Below are 18980 nucleotides of genomic sequence, written 5' to 3'. Positions count from 1 at the left end.
TCACATGTGCTTCCTCTTTTAGTCGAGATGTCAACAATGTCTAAGATTTGCCAAGATACCAAAGTCTATCATCAAAGGTCAGAGATGTCAGTATGAACTGAACTTAAACATTTGATTTGAGACAAAAATCTAATTTGTATCTTTTTCTTTCCTGCATGCTTTGAGGTGTGTGAACAGGTTTGAGATGTTGCATGATGCTCTGATAACAGCTGGACAAACTTTAATCTTGCTTTAAAGCATGAATACCCCAGGTTTGTGACAAGTTTCCAGGCCTATATCCAACCACTATGTATTCATGAAAAACGCTCAGACCAGTAAACTCAGCGTCTGTCAACTCATAAGCATAATCTGTAATCATTTAATTTATGATGGTGACTTTGGGTGAAGGAGATCTGATCTTCAGACGTCCAAATTACATGCTTGTAATGTTGACTAGTTTTACATTAATCTGTTTTTTTACCACATGACTGAGTAAGAGTTTTGCTTTTGGCAGACAAAGTCTCTGTTTGACAGATTTATGTGAAGCCAGTTTAATATTTCCAAACAAGATTTCAAAGATAGCATGAGACCACAATACAAATAACCTTCAGTCATGGCTCTGCAGCAATGTCTATGTATAATAATGTATTTGTGGGTGTATGTGAGTAGGCTCAGTTAAGGTATAAAAGAAAATGCAACTCATTTCCTGACAGCAGAGGAAGGTCAGGTCATGTCCACACGGCTCGCTGGAGAACGCTGTGATTGCCCGATGTGATTTGTCTGGATCTGAGGGATCATTTTGTGATCTTCACAAGGATTAAAGCAGAAAGGGAAGGAAATTCACAGGCAAAAGTCCCACCGAATCCACCATGGCCAGATATATTGCTCGTATCAGAAAATCCATCCCAGGAGACAGCAACATCCCGTCTCAAGGTGTTACCGTGGATATGGGGGAGTTTGATTACGGGAAAGAGAAGGAGAAGGCAAAAATGTCATTCTACAATCCGATGGACCCCGTGCCAAAATATGAATTTTATGCCAAAGACACTTGGTCGGGACGTATAAAAAGCACCAGACCATCACTGGATGTTCTGCGCAAACCAGTAAGTAAAACTCCAGAAGTGGTCATCTCTGTGGACGTACTTATTAAGTTCATAAGCACATACAAGTGAGTCTAATTGAATACTGCACACAAAGAGTATTGCTTATATGGCAACACTTTTGATTTTGATGTTGATTCTCTGTATATTCTTGTCAACAGCCGGACCCTGATGACCTTCCTCCACCACCAGAGGATGACGGACAGCCCAAAGTCAAGCTTGTTCGCTTTGGATGGGTTCTGGGAGTCATGGTGAGAAAGGAGCAATGCTTAATTATTATTAACTTGAGAATACTTCAAAATAGAAATTGTATAAATTAAGTAAAATGTATACAGTTGATGGATTCTTTAATCAAATTCTTAGTTTTGTGTTTTCATTTCAGATTCGCTGTATGTTGAACATCTGGGGAGTCATTATGTACCTGCGACTGCCGTGGATCACGTCTCAAGCTGGAATCAGTGAGTCCATCCTCCATCTGCTTTATTTAATTCAGTTCATATCCTTAATTCAGTTAAAATCATTCTCAAACGAATTTTAAACAGTAAATTTCTTCCTTTTTATGTGCCACAGCAATTCCTTAAATTCTCAATTTTTGCTTGCAGTTCTGACCTGCGTTATTATCTTCATGTCTGTAACCATCACAACAATTACAGCAACGTCAGTGTCTGCGATCTCCACCAACGGAAAGGTCTACTCTGGTGAGAGAAATTATTTATTCACCTCAACAGTAGCCACACGTTTTATTGGATTTCATGTTGGTTTTAATCAGAATCATGTCGTGCTTTGCATGAAAAAAAGTATAAACATACTCAAAACAAGAAGTGTTTACCTGAGATGTAAAACTGTGGAAGAAATGCATTGCTTTTATTTGTTTTAAACAAATGTAGTGTGTGCTGTATTTTGTAAAAAGTGATCTTTCTTCCAGGTGGCACATACTTCATGATCTCTCGGAGTCTGGGTCCGGAGCTCGGAGCGCCCATCGGTTTGCTCTTTGCATTCGCCAACGCTCTCGCCTGTTCACTCAACACAGTGGGGTTTGCCGAAACCGTCAGAGATGTTCTTAAAGTGAGACACACTCACATATAAATGTATTTATTGTTAGGTTTTGGGGATTTCAGAGAGCTGCTTGAAAATGTATTCTATACAAGCACTTTCAACATGTTACTCAACTTGATGAGGGACACACTGTCCATGCTTTCTTTGAAGAAACAGGAAGATGTTTCTGGTGATATTCACTCTAACTGTGCGTTCACAACGCCGATATCATTAGATTATTATTCCTATATCGTTACTGCACATCAGCAACTCACCAGGAACATGAACAATCTCAGACACCTTGGTCCACGTATCATTTTTATTTAATTTTTATGTCCCTGTACGCAAACAGCGACACATCATAGATTATTGCAAACCCGCCACAGCAATAATCAACCTGTCCTATATTTTGCTTGGGAACTAATGTGGCTGGAGCTGCGTTCTCTGGAATCCTCTCAAGCGATAGACTTCTACGTTCTGATTGGTTGCCGCCAAACCGCATCATAGCTCATTACCATAAAGTTGCCCTGATTTCAACTCTCCTCGATGCTCTCACCGCTGCTCGACGCTGGCTCACATTGAAAATGAATGACTTCCGGCCACTTTGACGCTCTTGACGGTGGCGGTGTGAACACACAGCAATGGTTCTATTTGACTCTGTTTTTAATATCTCACTCAGAATTGTTTGCTTTCTTTTCAGGACAATGGCGCTCAGATGGTGGACGATGTCAATGATGTGAGGATCATTGGGACAATTACTGTCGTCCTCCTCCTCTGCATCACATTTGGTGGCATGGCTTGGGAGGCAAAGGTAAGGTCCTCTGCTTTGGTTTTTACTCATTTCCCAGTACTGTCTCTTTTGACAGCATAGCTGCCATTGCTCTTCTTGGTTTTCACTCCACCACAGGCTCAGATCCTGTTCTTCATCGCACTCTTGCTCTCCTTAGTTAACTATTTTGTGGGGACGGTCATCCCCCCCAGCATAGAGAAGCAGGCTGTGGGATTTTTCGGCTACCGTGGTGAGTACACGAGATCCTAATCTAATGCAACCTCAAATGAATCCAATAAACTCCTGTTTATAACTTATGGAGTCATTATTTTGTCCTGCTACAACAAAACAAATTAATGTAGAAGATCAGTTCATCCATAAAGAAAAAAAAAACAAAACAATGATAAATCATAATTAGGACATAAGTGAATATGATGACATTAAGTCAGAATTATGAAATAATAATGCATAATTATTACATAAAAATATGTTTATATTAGTATGTCATGATTTAGACCAGGGATCTCCAACCCTGCTCCTGGAGAGCTACCGTCCTGCAGACTTCAGTTCCAACTCTGCTCCAACACACCTGTCTGTAATTATCAAGTAGCCCTGAACACCTTGATTAGCTGGTTCAGTCCCAAATTAATTGGGTTGGAGCTGAAATCTGCAGGACAGTAGTTCTCCAGGAGCAGGGTTGGAGACCCCTGATTTAGACTTTTTCCTCATAATTATGACATTTTTTGACAATTTTTACTTCTCATAATTGACTTTTCAATTATGACTTAGTATGTCACAATGTCTAATTTATCTCACTTGGAGGAGTTGGATGTGTTACTATCAAATTTTCCTGAGGATGGTACTCCTCTGGTACTGCTCGGTGACTTCAACATCCACCTAGAAAAACCTCAAGCTGCTGACTTCAACATTCTGCTCGCCTCATTTGATCTCAAGCGAGCGTCTACTACAGCTATGCACAAATCAGGCAACCAGCTAGACCTCATCTACACACACCAAGAAGAAGGGGAAAGTTGTAGCCTAGTGATTAGAGAGTTTGACTCCTAACTGTAAGGTTGTGGGTTCGAGTCTCGGGCCGGCAATACCATGACTGAGGTGCCCTTGAGCAAGGCACCGAACCCCCAACTGCTCCCCAGGCGCCGCAGCACAAATGGCTGCCCACTGCTCCGGGTGTGTGTGCACTTTGGATGGGTTAAATGCAGAGCACCAATTCTGAGTATGGGTCACCATACTTGGCTGTATGTCACGTCACTTTCACTTTCACTTTTTTTTCATGCTGTTGCTCCACGGACAACACTTTAGTTACTCCACTGCACACCTCAGACCATTTCCTCATCACTTCTAACCTCACACTTACTCCTCACACAGCACACACTCCTCCGCAGGTCACCTTTCAACGCAACCTACGCTCACTCTTTCTCTCTCTCGCCTGTCCTCTATGGTTTCATCCTCACTTCCTTCACTCTCTCAGTTTTCAGCACTGGACACAAACAGTGCTACTGATAGTCTTTGCTCCACTCTAACCTTTTGCTTGGACAACTTTTGCCTACTTTCATCCAGACCAGCACGCACCACCCCATCTGCCCCCTGGCTGTCCGATGTTCTCCGTGAACATTGCTCTAAACTCAGGGCTGCAGAGAGGAAATGGCGCAAATCAAGAAACTCTGCCGACCTCAGTGTGTATCAGTCACTCCTCTCTTCCTTCTCTGCAAATGTTTTCACTGCTAAAACAACACACTACCACAACAAAATTAACAACTGTTCAGACTTGCACACTTTTCAAAACTTTCTCTTCTCTTCTTTGTCCTCCTCCCCCTCCTACATCAACTCTTACAGCTGATGACTTTGCAGTTTTCTTCACAAATAAGGCAAGAACCATCAGTGACCAATTCTCCACACCGCAGACTGATGATAACTTCATAATGACTAAAACACACTCTCTCTCCTCCTTCTCTCCATTCTCAGAGACAGACATTTCCAAACTTATCTTTTCCAATCAACCTACAACTTGTCCACTTGAACCTATCCCCACTTACCTTCTATAAGCCATTTCTTCTTCAGTCATATCTTCACTTACTCACATTATCAACACCTCACTTCACTCTGTTACATTTCCCACAACATTTAAGCAGGTAAATCCCACTGCTTAAGAAACCATCTCTAAATCCAGCACTTTTAGAAAACTACAGACTGGTATCCCTTCTCCCATTCATTTCAAAGACACGTTCAACCAACTCTCTATGTTTCTTGTACAGAACAGCCTCCTGGACAGCAACCAATCTGGCTTCAAAAGAAGCCACTCAACTGAGACTGCCATGCTCTCGGTTACTGAAGCCCTGTGACTGGCGAAAGCAGCTTCCAGATTCTCAGTACTCATCTTGCTGGATCTGTCTGTTTTGACACAGTTAACCACCAGATTCTCCTATCCACGCTCAGAAAAATGGGTATCTCTGTCTTGGAGGGGTGAGGTTTCTAAGTCACAACTTCTTGCTGCTGGGGTTCCTCAAGGTTCAGTGCTTGGACCACTTCTCTTCTCCATCTACATGACGTCATTAGGATCTGTCATTCAGAAGCATGGCTTTTCTTATCACTGCTATGCTCATGACACTCAACTCTACTTCTCATTCCAATCAGATGATCCGGTAGCTGCTCGCATTGCAGCCTGTCTGAGAGACATTTCTAGCTGGATGAAGGACCATCACCTTCTGCTCAACCTTACTAAGACAGAACTGCTTGTGGTTCCAGCTAACCCATCATTTCATCACAACTACTCTATACAGCTGGTTTCGTAGACCATAACTCCTTCCAGGACAGCCAGAAACCTAGGAGTTGTGATCGATCATCAGTTATGCTTCACAGACCATATTGCTACAATGAACCGGTTCTGCAGATTTGCCTTATACAACATTAGGAAGATCAGACCCTTCCTATCCGAGCAAGCCACACAACTTCTTGTCCAAGCTCTTGTTCTCTCCAGACTGGACTATTGTAATGCTCTCTTGGCGGGCCTTCCTGCATGTTGTATCAAGCCTCTGCAACTGATCCAGAATGCAGCAGCGAGAGTTGTCTTCAGCGACCCAAAAAAGCTCACGTTACTCCTCTCCTCATCAGGTTATACTCATCAGGTTGCATCAAATTCAAGGTACTGATGAGTGCCTACAAGACGACCACTGGCATGGCACCGATATACCTAAACTCACTAGTACAAACTTATGTGCCCTCCAGAAGCTTGCATTCTGCAAGTGAACGGCGCCTTGTGGCGCCATCCCAAAGAGGTTCAAAATCACTCTCACGGACCTTTTCCTGGACTGTGCCCAGCTGGTGGAATGACCTCCCAATCTCAATTCGAACAGCTGAGTCTTTACTCAACTTCAAAAAACCTCTAAAGCCACATCTTTTTCACCAGCACTTGACCAGCTAATACTAGCACTTACCTTTTGTTTTCTTTTCTATTCTATTCTTGAAAAAAAAAATGTTCTGTGCTAGACTAACTAAGACTTGTCATGGCACTTGTATACTGTTGTTGTTCTCTTGCTGGTCTGATTGCTTCTATTGTTCTCATTTGTAAGTCGCTTTGGATAAAAGCGTCTGCTAAATGATTACATGTAAATGTAAATCTCATAATTAACTTGTACACAATTACAACTTTCTATAAACTTTTTATCTCATAATTATCATTTTGCGACAATTTTGACTAAGGTTGACTTTTTAAATCTCAATTATGACTTAGTATGTCATAAGTTCTACTTTATCTCATAATTTTTATCTTAGTATTCATAATTTTGAATTTTATCCAGATAAAATGTCATAATTTGACTTCTCATAATCATGACTTTTTTATCTCGTAATGTATCTTTACCTCAATTTTGACTTAGTATTTCGTAATTTCTTTTTATCTCATTATTGGGACCCCCCCCCAATAATAATGACTTACATTATCAAGTGATGGTGGTCCACCAGCCAGAGCATTTGGAGAAGCAACAGCCAAACCTAACCTGCTGTTTTTCCCCAAAGCTGAGATTTTCGTGGAGAATCTGCTGCCTTCCTTCCGAGGCAAAGATGGATCTTTCTTCAGGATGTTTTCCATCTTCTTCCCTTCTGCCACAGGAATTCTGTCTGGAGTCAACATCTGTGGAGATCTCAAGGTAATCTTGCTGTTTTGTTCTTAAGTTGATGTGCCTTTCAAATGATACAGAAATGATGTGCATGTTTGTGTTATTCCAGGATCCATCGGGTGGGATTCCTAAAGGGACGCTGCAGGCCATATTCTGGACCACACTGAGCTATTTATTGATCTCAGTCACAGTTGGTGAGATTAGACATTAGAGGTTTATTGATTTATTATCTATTTTTTTATTTTTATTATTATTATTATTTTTATGACCAATGCTGATATCTTAGAGTGTGACTGATATGATATCACACTATAAAAAAAAAAAAAAAACGTGAAAAACGTAATTGGAACTTTATGAGTTAAGAAAAATGATTTATAAATGTTGGCTCCCAGAATATTTTGGGATTGTTCATTTTATTATTAATATTTTTATTTTTTATTTTTATTTTTTTTTAAAGACAGAATGTTTCTGCAAAAAATTACCATATTGGAATGTTATATGGGAATGTTAGCTTCCGATTATTGGCCACTTTTCCGACACCATCAGCCAAACAGAGTAATGTACAGGCCAATGCCGACAATTCAAATATACAAAACAGCTACTCCTATTAGACATATTTCTGTCACAACCTTTCGTATCTTAAACTCTGATTAAATGAAATGTGCGTCTTATTAATAAACCACACACTAAGGCACTCCCCTCTCTTCTCCCTCAGCTGCAAGTGTTGTAAGAGACGCTTCTGGCAGTTTGAATGATAGTTTAGCGCTCAATTCTTCAATCTCCTGCAGCGGTTTGGGCTGTAAATTTGGCTGGAATTTTGACCAGTGTGAGCAGAATCGCACATGTAGCTTTGGACTGGCAAACCATTTCCAGGTGAGCACATCGGCAATGTTATCTAAAACACAGTTTTCACATTTTGTGAATTCTGACTGCTGGAAAGTGTAGTAGATTTTACATTCATATCACTGTATTTGGCATGATGACTACATTCCATAAGACCCACTGAACCCATGACCTTGGCATTGCTAGCGATGTGCCTTTCTAACCCAATAAAGCTACAGAAATGTGGCTCAAAATAGTATATTTTAGCTTTTGGATACTATTTTTCTCCAGATTCTTGCCACAGTTTCAGGATCTGGCCATTTGATCACCATCGGGATCTTTGCTGCCACCTTGTCATCAGCGCTGGGTTTCTTGGTTTCTGCTCCTAAAATTTTCCAGGTAAATTGTGTGGCTGTTCTGAGGGTAAGGTTATTTATTCAACATACATTTGACTAATGTTTTGTGTGTTTTTGTCACAGTGTTTGTGTAAGGATAACATATACCCCTACATCGGCTTCTTTGGGAAAGGCTACGGGAAAAACAACGAGCCTCTGCGAGGCTACATGCTCATGTTCATCATCGCTTTGGCTTTTATCCTCATTGGTAAGTCCTGAATCTCCTTCAGCACAGTTTCTATCTGCGAACGCTTCAACATTTGGTGTCATGATGATTTTTTCAGGTGACCTGAACACAATCGCTCCTCTGATCTCCAACTTCTTCCTCTGCTCTTACGGACTCATTAACTTCAGCTGCTTCCACGCATCGGTCACCAAATCACCTGGTGAGAACCTGGTTATCATTCTGTAACTCAGTCCATCATTGGTGTCTAATAATCCTGTTTATCGTCTCTCACAGGTTGGCGGCCACAGTATCGTTACTTCAATCCATGGACGTCTCTGTTTGCTGCATTCTTGTCTTTTGTCCTCATGTTTTTGTTCACGTGGTGGGCCGCTCTTGTCACTTTTGCTATCGTTCTCTGTCTCTTAGGCTACGTCACCTATAAAAAACCCAGTGAGTAAATGATGCAGATTATAACCAAATTTAAAATTGAATTTTCTGACTGTTGTCATATCTGATTGTGTGTCCAGATGTGAACTGGGGCACATCTTATCAGGCGGGTTTCTACAACATGGCTTTGTCCTTCTCAATGTCTCTGACTAGTGTTGAAGACCACGTCAAAAACTTCAGGTAAGACTTTTCACCAAACTGAATGACCGCTTGAGCTCACGATACACCAGCTGCTCATGTACTCTCTCTCAGGCCTCAGTGTCTCGTTCTGACCGGCCCTCCGAACATTCGTCCCGCTCTGGTGGACTTTGTGGGAACTTTCACCAAGAACATCAGCCTGATGATCTGTGGGAACATTATCATGGTACGCGACGTTCATCTTATTCCAATAAACTGGCAACTTAATGCTTTCTTGCTAAATAACGTAACTTATTTCTCTAGAAACCTGTGATGTGAAGGCAATTCTCGCTCTCTTGTTGTTTTAAGGAGGATGAGAAGTCCAGTTTTCCGCAGCACAGCACTGATATGCTGGTGGACTGGCTAAATCAGAGGAAAGTTCGCTCTTTCTACACGTCCTTCACCGCTGACAGTCTGAAAGAGGGCGCACATCATCTCATGCAGGTACGACTGGCGCTAGCTTTAGGTCTGTTTTCTTCTCATCTCATACATCTCACAGAGTCTTTGCTCTTCTTGTCAATTGTTTTTCTAGGCTTCAGGTCTCGGTAAACTGAAGCCCAACACTCTGTTTTTGGGATACAAGATAAACTGGCAGGAATGTAAACCGGAGAGCTTACAGGACTACGTCAACACCATTAGGTGAGCTGCTGTTTTTGTTCACAAATTTCGGTGAATCGGTTGCAATTTTTCTTTGTATTTTGATGTTGTTTAATGTTTCTTGTTCAGCGACGCATTCGATTCCAGCTACGGCATCGCGATTCTGAGAATGATGGATGGATTGGACGTAACGGGTGATTTGCACAGTGCAGGTGTGTGCTTTATACAGTATGACGACTGCAGTTTGAGTCATGAAATTAAGTCCGATGTGGGTTTGTTGTGTCTGAAGGCAGATCATCTGCAATTGACAATCCAGCATTTGATGCAGACGAAGTCCCGCAATGTGAAAAGGATGAGACTGATAGGAATTCAGGTGAGACATGCATCCAGTAGTTATTTTTTTTGTGCTCATAAATGTAATTTGACAAACACTGAGAACATTAAATTATCATAAAACAATAGAACATCAAATAATGCAATTATAATCAGCACTTTAAGTTCTGATGTCAGTAAGCCAATCAAAGTGATCCCATTATAATAACAAAGCTGTGCAGTTTCAGTTAAGCTTCATTTGATGTGACGATCTGACCATATAAAGCTCCATTTTTGTCTCTCCATCCAGATGTTTCTGACGATGGATCAAATGAGCAGGTCAGATCGGTGTTTCAGATGAAACAGGGCAGGAAGAGCATCGACATCTACTGGATCTCTGATGATGGAGGTGAGACACAGCTGCCTTGAAAGCTATTTCCATATTTGTTTTCTCACTGTGAAATGCCATTGTTCTCTCTCAGGTCTGACTCTTCTAGTCCCGTATTTGTTGACCAGAAGAAACCGTTGGAAAAAGAGCAAACTCAGAGTGTTCATCTTAGGTGGCCGTGAAACCATGGAGGACGATCGTAAAGAGTCAGTTGCTCAGCATTTTTTAAACCAAATTTCTAGTTTTGAAGTGCAGAAATGTTGGTTCTGTAAACTGGTTTGTCTTTGCAGCATGAAGATGCTGTTAACATAAATTTTCGGCTGGAGATCGAGGACATTGTTGTGATAACAGACGTGGATAAACCTCCTCTTGCTAAAAAGTGAGAAACACACTCATAAACACGCATTCAGAAACATGCAGTAACTTACATGATTTCCTTCGTCTTTGTTCCTTTAGTTTGCAGCGGTACGAGGAATCCATCGCCCCCTTCAGGCTGAGTGAAGAACAGGCTGGAGGAGACGTACAGGAGCTCAAGAGACTGAGTCCATGGAAAGTGTCCGACAAAGACCTGGAGGCCATAAAACCAAAGGTGTGTGTGTGCGCTAGTGTGTGGCATTTTGAACATGAGTAAAGCTGCTCAGTGTTAAAGCAATAATGCATTATTGTTGCATTATTGACAACAGCTTGTTTCTGAGAAGCTGCTTTGAAATAATGTGTAAATTAACAAATAAATTAGACTAGAGTATGATCATCAGTCTTTTATTTTCAGGTACAGAGGACAGTGAGACTAAACGAGATCATCAAGAAGAACTCAATTCACTCTGCTCTGGTTGTAATGTGAGTACAGATCAGGGTTATTATTTTTTTAACTAGAACCATAATAAAATCACAACTTAATTGAAATAAATAATATAAAAACTTTATTTCAACTAATTGCAAATTCAACCTTTCATCATTTCCGATTAGTTGAAGTAATAAAATGGCAAAATTAACTTCAACCTAAACTTAAATGCTATAAAGACATTTAAAAAAAAAGCTTGCAATGATAAAAACTAAGATTTTATGAAAACTAAAAAAAGAACATATAAAAATAAAATCTTATTCCAATTATTATGAAAACTGTAATAGTTTATCAAAAACAGTAAAATAAAACTGAAATAAAACTATAGACTAGTTGAATCATCCCAATTGTGTTTTTGTTTTTTTTTTTTTTCTGTTCAGCCAATACGCAAATGACAAATGAGTGACATCACAAGCAATTTGTCCTAATTTTGGCCTCGCAACTCTCTTAATATGCACACTTTAATCAATAGAAAAAGCCAGATGACCAGTCGACACAGTCTAAACTAAAAAAAAAACAGTGAATTTTTAAAAAGGGAAAGTAAGAAAACTTCAAAGAGTAGATCAAATTGAATAGTTTTTGTAAGGAAATTTGTACATAAAACAATGTATGGTCACACTTAGAATGCTGTTCTGCCGTCAATGAATAACTACACAGGAACAAACAACTAATGTACACATAACATTCTAGTAACTACTATTAGCTAACAAGAAATTCTGATTAGCGATGTATTAAGTAATAGCACTCAGTTGAAAGTGGTCATTCACTATTAGCTAATCAGTAACGACTATATATGTATGTCCTGGAGAACCACTAAGAGCTACTATTAGGTTCATAAGTAATGTGAATTATGCATAATATATATGTAACCCACTAGTAATGACTCAACTATTACCAACTCTTTCTGAAGGAACTACTACTTTGGATCTTAATCTGGATCAGTACTCTAAAGTGAAAAGCATGATAAGTCCTTGATATCGACTGACTCCTTGTAGCTTTTGAGATATATGTAAGGTCTTTGATAGTAATGACCTCACAGTGTTACTACATCCTTCTAATGAATTTACTATTATTTGGATCAGTATTCTAAAGTGAATAACACGATAATCTCTAGTAATTAATGAAATCACTATAAGCTTTTAAGGTTTTTTAAGATTCTGGATAGTAATTCCTTATTTTAGTAACATTTGAGTCATTACTAGTGAGTTACCGGAATCTACATTTTAGAATACTGATCCAAATAATAATATTCCTTCTGAAGAATTTGGTAATACTTGAGTCACTAGTGGGTATGACCTTCACTTAAGAACTATTTATACATTATGCATCATTCATATTAAGTTATGAACTCTGTTTGACAGTATTTCTAAGTGGTTCTTGGGGAGGTATGGAAAAATAGTATTCCTATTAACTAATAGTGAACTACCCATATTAGATTAACGCTATTTTTAACTATTTTATTAATCAGGGTTTCTTGCTAACTGTTAGTAGTTACTAGAGTGCTAATATGTGTTACACCGTGTTCTTGAGTAGGCCTATTCATTATGACAGAACAGTATTCTAAGTGATACCCAATTTATATTTTTTCTTTATAACTGATTTCAGTCATTTAAGCGAAATGTGGACTGGTGGTATGTTTTTTTATAATCTTCTCTGTGTGTGTGATTCAGTTCTTCTCATCCATTCCATGATGTCACCTGTCCCAGGTTCTCTCTATATGTCCTGGCTGGACCGCGCTCAGCTACAGCATCCACTGTCCCGTCCTGCTCATACGAGTGGAAACCAGGAGAACGTCATGACCTTCTACTGCCAGTGAATGTGACTGTTTTATCATTAAACACTTCTCTTACGCGTGTTGTAACCTGCTGCCAGGTTTTCATTGATGTTAAAGATGTTGAACTGAATGAACTGCGTAATCCCGCTCATAAAATGACTTTGGATGTATGTTTATTGCACATTAATGTCTATATAAGTGTTGATACAGGTTAAACGATTTGGCTAGAAAGGATAGAATAGAAATGGGGAAGGCACTGTCGTCTCTGATCTCTGGACCTTCATTTCAGGGTTGAGGTTTCATGCAATTTAAAACAAGACACAATTATATAATAGTATGATATACGAATTTATTTGTTCTTGCTTTTGTAAATTACACTTCATTGACGAAACTAATAATGAATTAATGTGAACGATCATCTTGTCTGTAAATAAACATAAGTTATTATGAATTACAAGTTTTTGATCTGCTTTTCAATGTGAAAAATACATTAAGCCCAATGACGAACATCCTCAACCTTCATTGATTGTCTCATTACAACCAAGTATAGAAAAATCATATGTTAATATCATAATATTCCGCTAAATAAACACAGATTTAATGAGTGTTTTGTATGTTTCTGTTGCCGCTGCCCCCTTCTCAAGCTCAAAACCTATGACAAAAAGACGAATCATTTAACAAATAAACTAATTTAAATATTTTCCCCATTATAATTATTTCCAGCAACTTCCCTTTTACCAAACAGACCATAACACAGACATGAATTCACAACAAAAATTAGAAATACAAGAATACATATAAGCGAGCTAAATGGGCCACAAGATAAGACAACACTCAAATTAAGACTTAATAGATTATGAAGTAAATTACAGTGGCCCTCAATTATAGCTAGCAGTCTAGTTTAAAAGTCCAGAACAAGTGTGACAGGTCCTCTCCAGATATGTTTTGGGCTTCTGTACTATATTTTTAGATATTTTTAATTCAAACATCACAAATCCAAACAACTCACTATAATTTTTCTGAATCCTTAAGTTGATGAAGACGGGGTCTAAGTTAGAGAGGGGTTTTGGATTTGTCTTCTACACTCTGTAAAGAAAATCCATTGACAGCCCTTGAACCATTTCAACATTTTTTAAGGATTCAAATGTTGTGTATATGAATGATATAATGAACATTCAGAATTAAGACAAGATAAAACTGTTAAATGAGGTAAGTAGGTGCTGAGAGAACATATCCTTTAAAGATATGCATTGCATTTAAAATCTACAGACACAACCAGTTTAAAGTGCAATACATCAGACCCTTTCTATACCATCCTTTGAATATAGACAGGCATGAAAATTGTAAAATTGGATGTATTGCTGCTAAAATGGAGATGATACTGCTTTGTGGAGAATGGCCCTTTCGTATATGGACTGCAATTGAAATCTACAGACATGACATTAACTGCAATAATAAAACATCTTTGAACCCATCTATGAACACATCTTAAGAATTTTTAAGTGCTAGATAGAAACTCATTTTGAAAACTGGCCTTTAAAGACTGGATTGCACCTGAAATCTACAAGACCAAATAAGACAGTGCAAATAAGCCCTGAGTGTATTTGAATGTTTTTCCAGCCTCTATTTGAAACATGAAGCAAGCCAAATAGTTTTCCTTGAGTGTCTTAAGTGAGTAAATCTCTGGTCTGTTTTAAAACTGTCAAGTAGAAGGTCCATGACGTCTGCGGTTTCCTCCGTATGAGCAGGACGGGACATAGTGCGGACCGCAGCTCAGCGTGTCCAGCCAGGACATATAGAGAGAATGGACATCTGCCTGCGGTCGGAGACGACTAAACCACAACACACACACAGACGTTTATTAATATTTAACAGGTGTGTTTTCCCTCAATTAATGATTCTACATTTAAGAACGTAATGATTCATGAGCCTCCACTATTATCATATTTGCTTTTGTATGAATTACATATTGGACCACAGCCCGTAATTGTATGTTACAAGTCAATACTACCCACACTAGAACCAGCGCGGCGTACTTCGCATTGCCTCCGTATTATTTCATTCAGCCGCACTTTCTTCTCCGACTGTTCAAAGGAAGAAAGACACATTGAGCCTGGCGAGCTATGTAGCTTGACATTGAGGTCAAACACACACCAGACACACACGACTCCCTTGTCTCGTGCGTCCATCTCTTTGTCGTGACTTTTCCACGGAAACTCTCTGTCCCCTCTGCGCTGCGCCGTCCTCAATCGTCCAGCTTTCCCTCATTCAGGCCTGAAGTGGGCTCGCATTTCCTCAAAGACGCCCTCATGCTCATGACAAAGACATCTGTTACTTCTTGCATTTTAATCTTATTACCAGAGCACATCACATTCTTTGCTTCCATTATTAACATTTATACCCCATTTGGGCTAACCTCTTTTTGGAAAAGTGGTGGCCTTCTTTCGCTGTCCGTCATCACAATGATGACATATTGAACATCCAGCCGGAACGCTGGAGCAAACGTCCTTCATTCTGAACAGAATTGTATTAATAAAATTATAAATATCAAGCACAGTACAGTAACTGACAGCTTTTTAATTGAATGTTTAAAATTACCAGCTACTTACAGCAAGCCCTTGCATATGGCCTGCAGGAAAAAATATAGGCTATATTGTGTGCACAATGTACTATGTCGCTCCCTCGATTTATAAATAGTGCACACAATTTACTAATTCATTCTCTCGATTTATAAATTGTGCACATAATTTACTAATTCGTTCCCTCCATTTGCTAAATTGTGTACACGATTTAAATCGGGAACAAATTAGTAATTGATGCGCACGTTTAGAAAAACGAGGTGAACGATAGTATCATGTGCACATTTTGTACATCGAGAATGAATAGTAAATCGTAAGCGCGACAATTTATTTATTTTTTTCTTGCATGTCATTTGCGAGGCTGTCATGACTTGCGATACAAATTCTATTCTTTTTAAAATACGCTCTGATTCTAAAGGAACTTGAATTATGTCGCTAATGAATTGTTGACTGTTCCAATGAATTTCGATGATTCATATACTTCCCTATGATTCAGATGACTAGAATGAATTCTTTTAATATTCGGTTTGATTCTAATGATTCTGATAACTCTTTCCAATAACTGATGTTTTAAGATGCAAATTAGTCTGAATTCGATGATTTATGTTCTTGAAAGAGTTAAGTTATATTAATAATTCAATGATTTAAATGATGAGATCTAATGTTCTTGAATCTGAATTATCCAATGATTAAACAGCAAGAGATTCATTTTATCTTGGGGGAGGAATTAACAGAAAGGCTTTAATAGAGTTCATTCTAGAGACTGATTGTTATCTAGGCAAATCGAGCACCACTTTGAGACATTAGTGAGATCTGTTCTGCTTTTTGGATCTTTTTTTCGAATGAAACACAGAAATGTCTACATTTAATCAATCGTCTTGTCTATTAGATATTCCAAATCGCTCTGTCACTTTTTTTTCTTTCCTCCAGGCTCCGGGTGATGGTTTCAAGTAATTCAGATGCTGTAATGATTCACTAGTCGCACGCCTTGCGGTCGTTCTCCAGGGTTTGCTGTTCTCCAATGATGAACACTCTGACTTTGCTTCCGTCACTCCACGTTTCCTTCTGGCAACAAGTTGGCACTAACAAGTCAAACCTGACGACAAGAGAGGGCAGACTTTAAGGGCTTTACCTGCCTTACTCAACTGTTCATGTGTTTTTAACTGAAGGGTTATCATACACAATTGAAGGGCACGCACGCTACGGAGTGCCGGCATTAATTATCATAAAACATCGAACTCAAATAATTGCCAATTATATCAGCACTTACGTTCTGATGTCAAGTAAGCCACTCAAAGTGATCCCAGATAATAACAAAGCTGTGCAGTCAGTTAAGTTCATTTGATGTGACGATTCTGACCTATAAGCTCCCATTTTTGTCTCCCATCAAGAGTTTCTGCACGAGGATCAAATGAGCAGGTCAGATCGGGGTTTCAGATAAACAGGGCAGGAAGCGCATGGACATCTACTGGATCTCTGATGAGGAGGGAAGATCACCATCTGCCTTGAAGATTTCCATATTTGTTTTTCACTGTGAAATGCCCTTCGTTCTCTCTCAGGTCTGACTCTTCTACTCCGTATTTGTTGACAGAAGAAAACCGTTGGAAAAGACAAAACTAGAGTTGTTCATCTAGTGGCGGAAAACCATGGAGGTACGATCGTACAGAGTCAGTTAGTCAGCATTTTTAAACCAAATTTCTAGTTTTGAGTGCGAAATGGGGGTTCTGTCAAACTGGTGGGTCTTGCAGCATGAAGATGCTGTTTAACGAGATTTCGGTGGAGATCAGGACATCGTTGTGTGATAACAGCCGTGGATAAACCCTCCTCTGCTAAAAGTGAGGAAACACATCATAAAACCACACATTCAGAAACAGCAGTAATACCTGATTTTCTGCGTATTGTTCCTTTAGTGGCATCGGTACGAGGAATCCATCGCCCCCTTCAGGCGAGTGAAGAACAGTGGAGAGATGTACAGGAGCTCCAGAGACTGACAGTCCATGGAAAGTGTCTGAAAAGACCTGGAGGCCATAAACAAACCAAAGGTGTGTGTGTGCGCTAGGTGTGTGGCATTGAACATGAGTAAACGATGCTCAGGTGTTTAAAGCACATATCATTATAGCAACAAGCTTGTTTCTGTGACGTTCTTGGAAACAATGTGTTAATTAAACAAAATAAATTAGTATGAGTATCATCATCAGTCTTTTATTTTCAGGCTACAGCGGACATGTGAGGACCTAAACGAGATCTCAAGACAAACTCCATTCCCTTGCTCTGGTTGTAATGTGAGTACAGATCAGGTTATTATTTTTAACTAGAAACCATAATAAAATCACAAAACTTAATTGAATATAAAATAATATAAAAACTTTATTTCAACTAATTGCAAATGCAACCCTTTTTCATCGTCCGATTAGTGAAGTAATAAAATGGCAAAATAACTTCAACCTAAATTAAATGTTATAAAGACATTAAAAAAAAGCTTAGCGCAAATGATTAAAAACTAAGATTTATGAAAACAAAAAAAGACATATAAAAATAAAATCTGTATTCCAATTATTATGAAAACTGAATAGTTATCAAAACAGTAAAAATAAAAGAATAAACTATAGACTAGTTAATCATCCCAATTGTGTTTTTTTTCTTGTTTTCTGTTCAGCCATACGCAAAAATGAAAAATGAGTGAAATTCACAAGCAATTTGGCCTAATTTTGGCCTCGCAAACTCTCTTAATATGCACACGTAGGTCAATAGAAAAAGCCAGATGACCATCGACAAGCTAAAACTAAAAAAAAACAGTGAATTTACAAAGGCAAGTAAGAAAACTTCAAAGAGTAGATCACATGAAATAGTGTTGTTAAGGAAATTTGGGAATTAAAAACAATGTAAGGTCACACTTGGAATGCGTGTTCTGCGTCAATGAATAACTACACGGAACAAAACGTAAGTACTAATAAAACATTCTCGTAATACTACTGCGAACAAGAAATTTTTTTATACTGATTACGCGATGTTTTAAAGTAATCGCACTCAGTTGGAAAGTGGTCATTAATATAGTAATCAGTAACGACTATATATGTATGTCTGGAGAACCACTAAAGCACTATTAGGTCATAAAGTAATGTTGAATTATGCATAATATATAATGGAACCCACTAGTAATGACTCAACTATTACCAAACTTTCTGAAGGAATACTACTTATCTGGATCAGTACTCTTAAAGTGAAAAGCTGATAAGTCCTTTGATATCGATGAAGTCATGTAAGTTTTGAGATATATGTAGGTCTTTGATAGTAATGACTCAGTGTACTACATCCGTTCTAATGAAATTTCTAATTATTTGGATCAGTATTCTAAGTGATAACACGATAACTCTCTAGTTAATACTGAAATCATATAAGCTTTTAAGGTTTTGTAGATTCTGGATTAGGAATTCCTTATTTAGTAACATTTGTGCGTCATTACTAG

The 18980-nt window shown here is 38.7% G+C and overlaps 1 protein-coding gene across 1 annotated transcript; it reads left to right on the top strand.

Annotated features, from left to right (window-relative positions):
* Positions 1 to 437: 437 nt before the first annotated feature.
* On the top strand, positions 438 to 17505 carry LOC109069475 (solute carrier family 12 member 3-like). The gene is given in 28 exon segments (XM_042759248.1): positions 438 to 1082; positions 1241 to 1330; positions 1462 to 1537; positions 1682 to 1777; positions 2005 to 2144; positions 2815 to 2925; positions 3022 to 3133; positions 6916 to 7046; positions 7126 to 7210; positions 7732 to 7889; positions 8130 to 8237; positions 8318 to 8441; positions 8518 to 8619; positions 8694 to 8849; positions 8927 to 9026; positions 9099 to 9210; positions 9333 to 9467; positions 9556 to 9662; positions 9750 to 9832; positions 9910 to 9993; positions 10243 to 10341; positions 10415 to 10526; positions 10611 to 10629; positions 10632 to 10699; positions 10777 to 10909; positions 11090 to 11157; positions 12832 to 12979; positions 17425 to 17505. Coding segments are annotated over 28 exon segments (3072 nt in total). The 5' UTR covers positions 438 to 848.
* The last annotated feature ends 1475 nt before the right edge of the window (positions 17506 to 18980 follow it).

The sequence above is a fragment of the Cyprinus carpio genome, chromosome A7, assembly GCF_018340385.1.
Source record: "Cyprinus carpio isolate SPL01 chromosome A7, ASM1834038v1, whole genome shotgun sequence".
NCBI lineage: Eukaryota > Metazoa > Chordata > Actinopteri > Cypriniformes > Cyprinidae > Cyprinus > Cyprinus carpio.
This window is presented reverse-complemented; position numbering and strand designations above follow the sequence as displayed.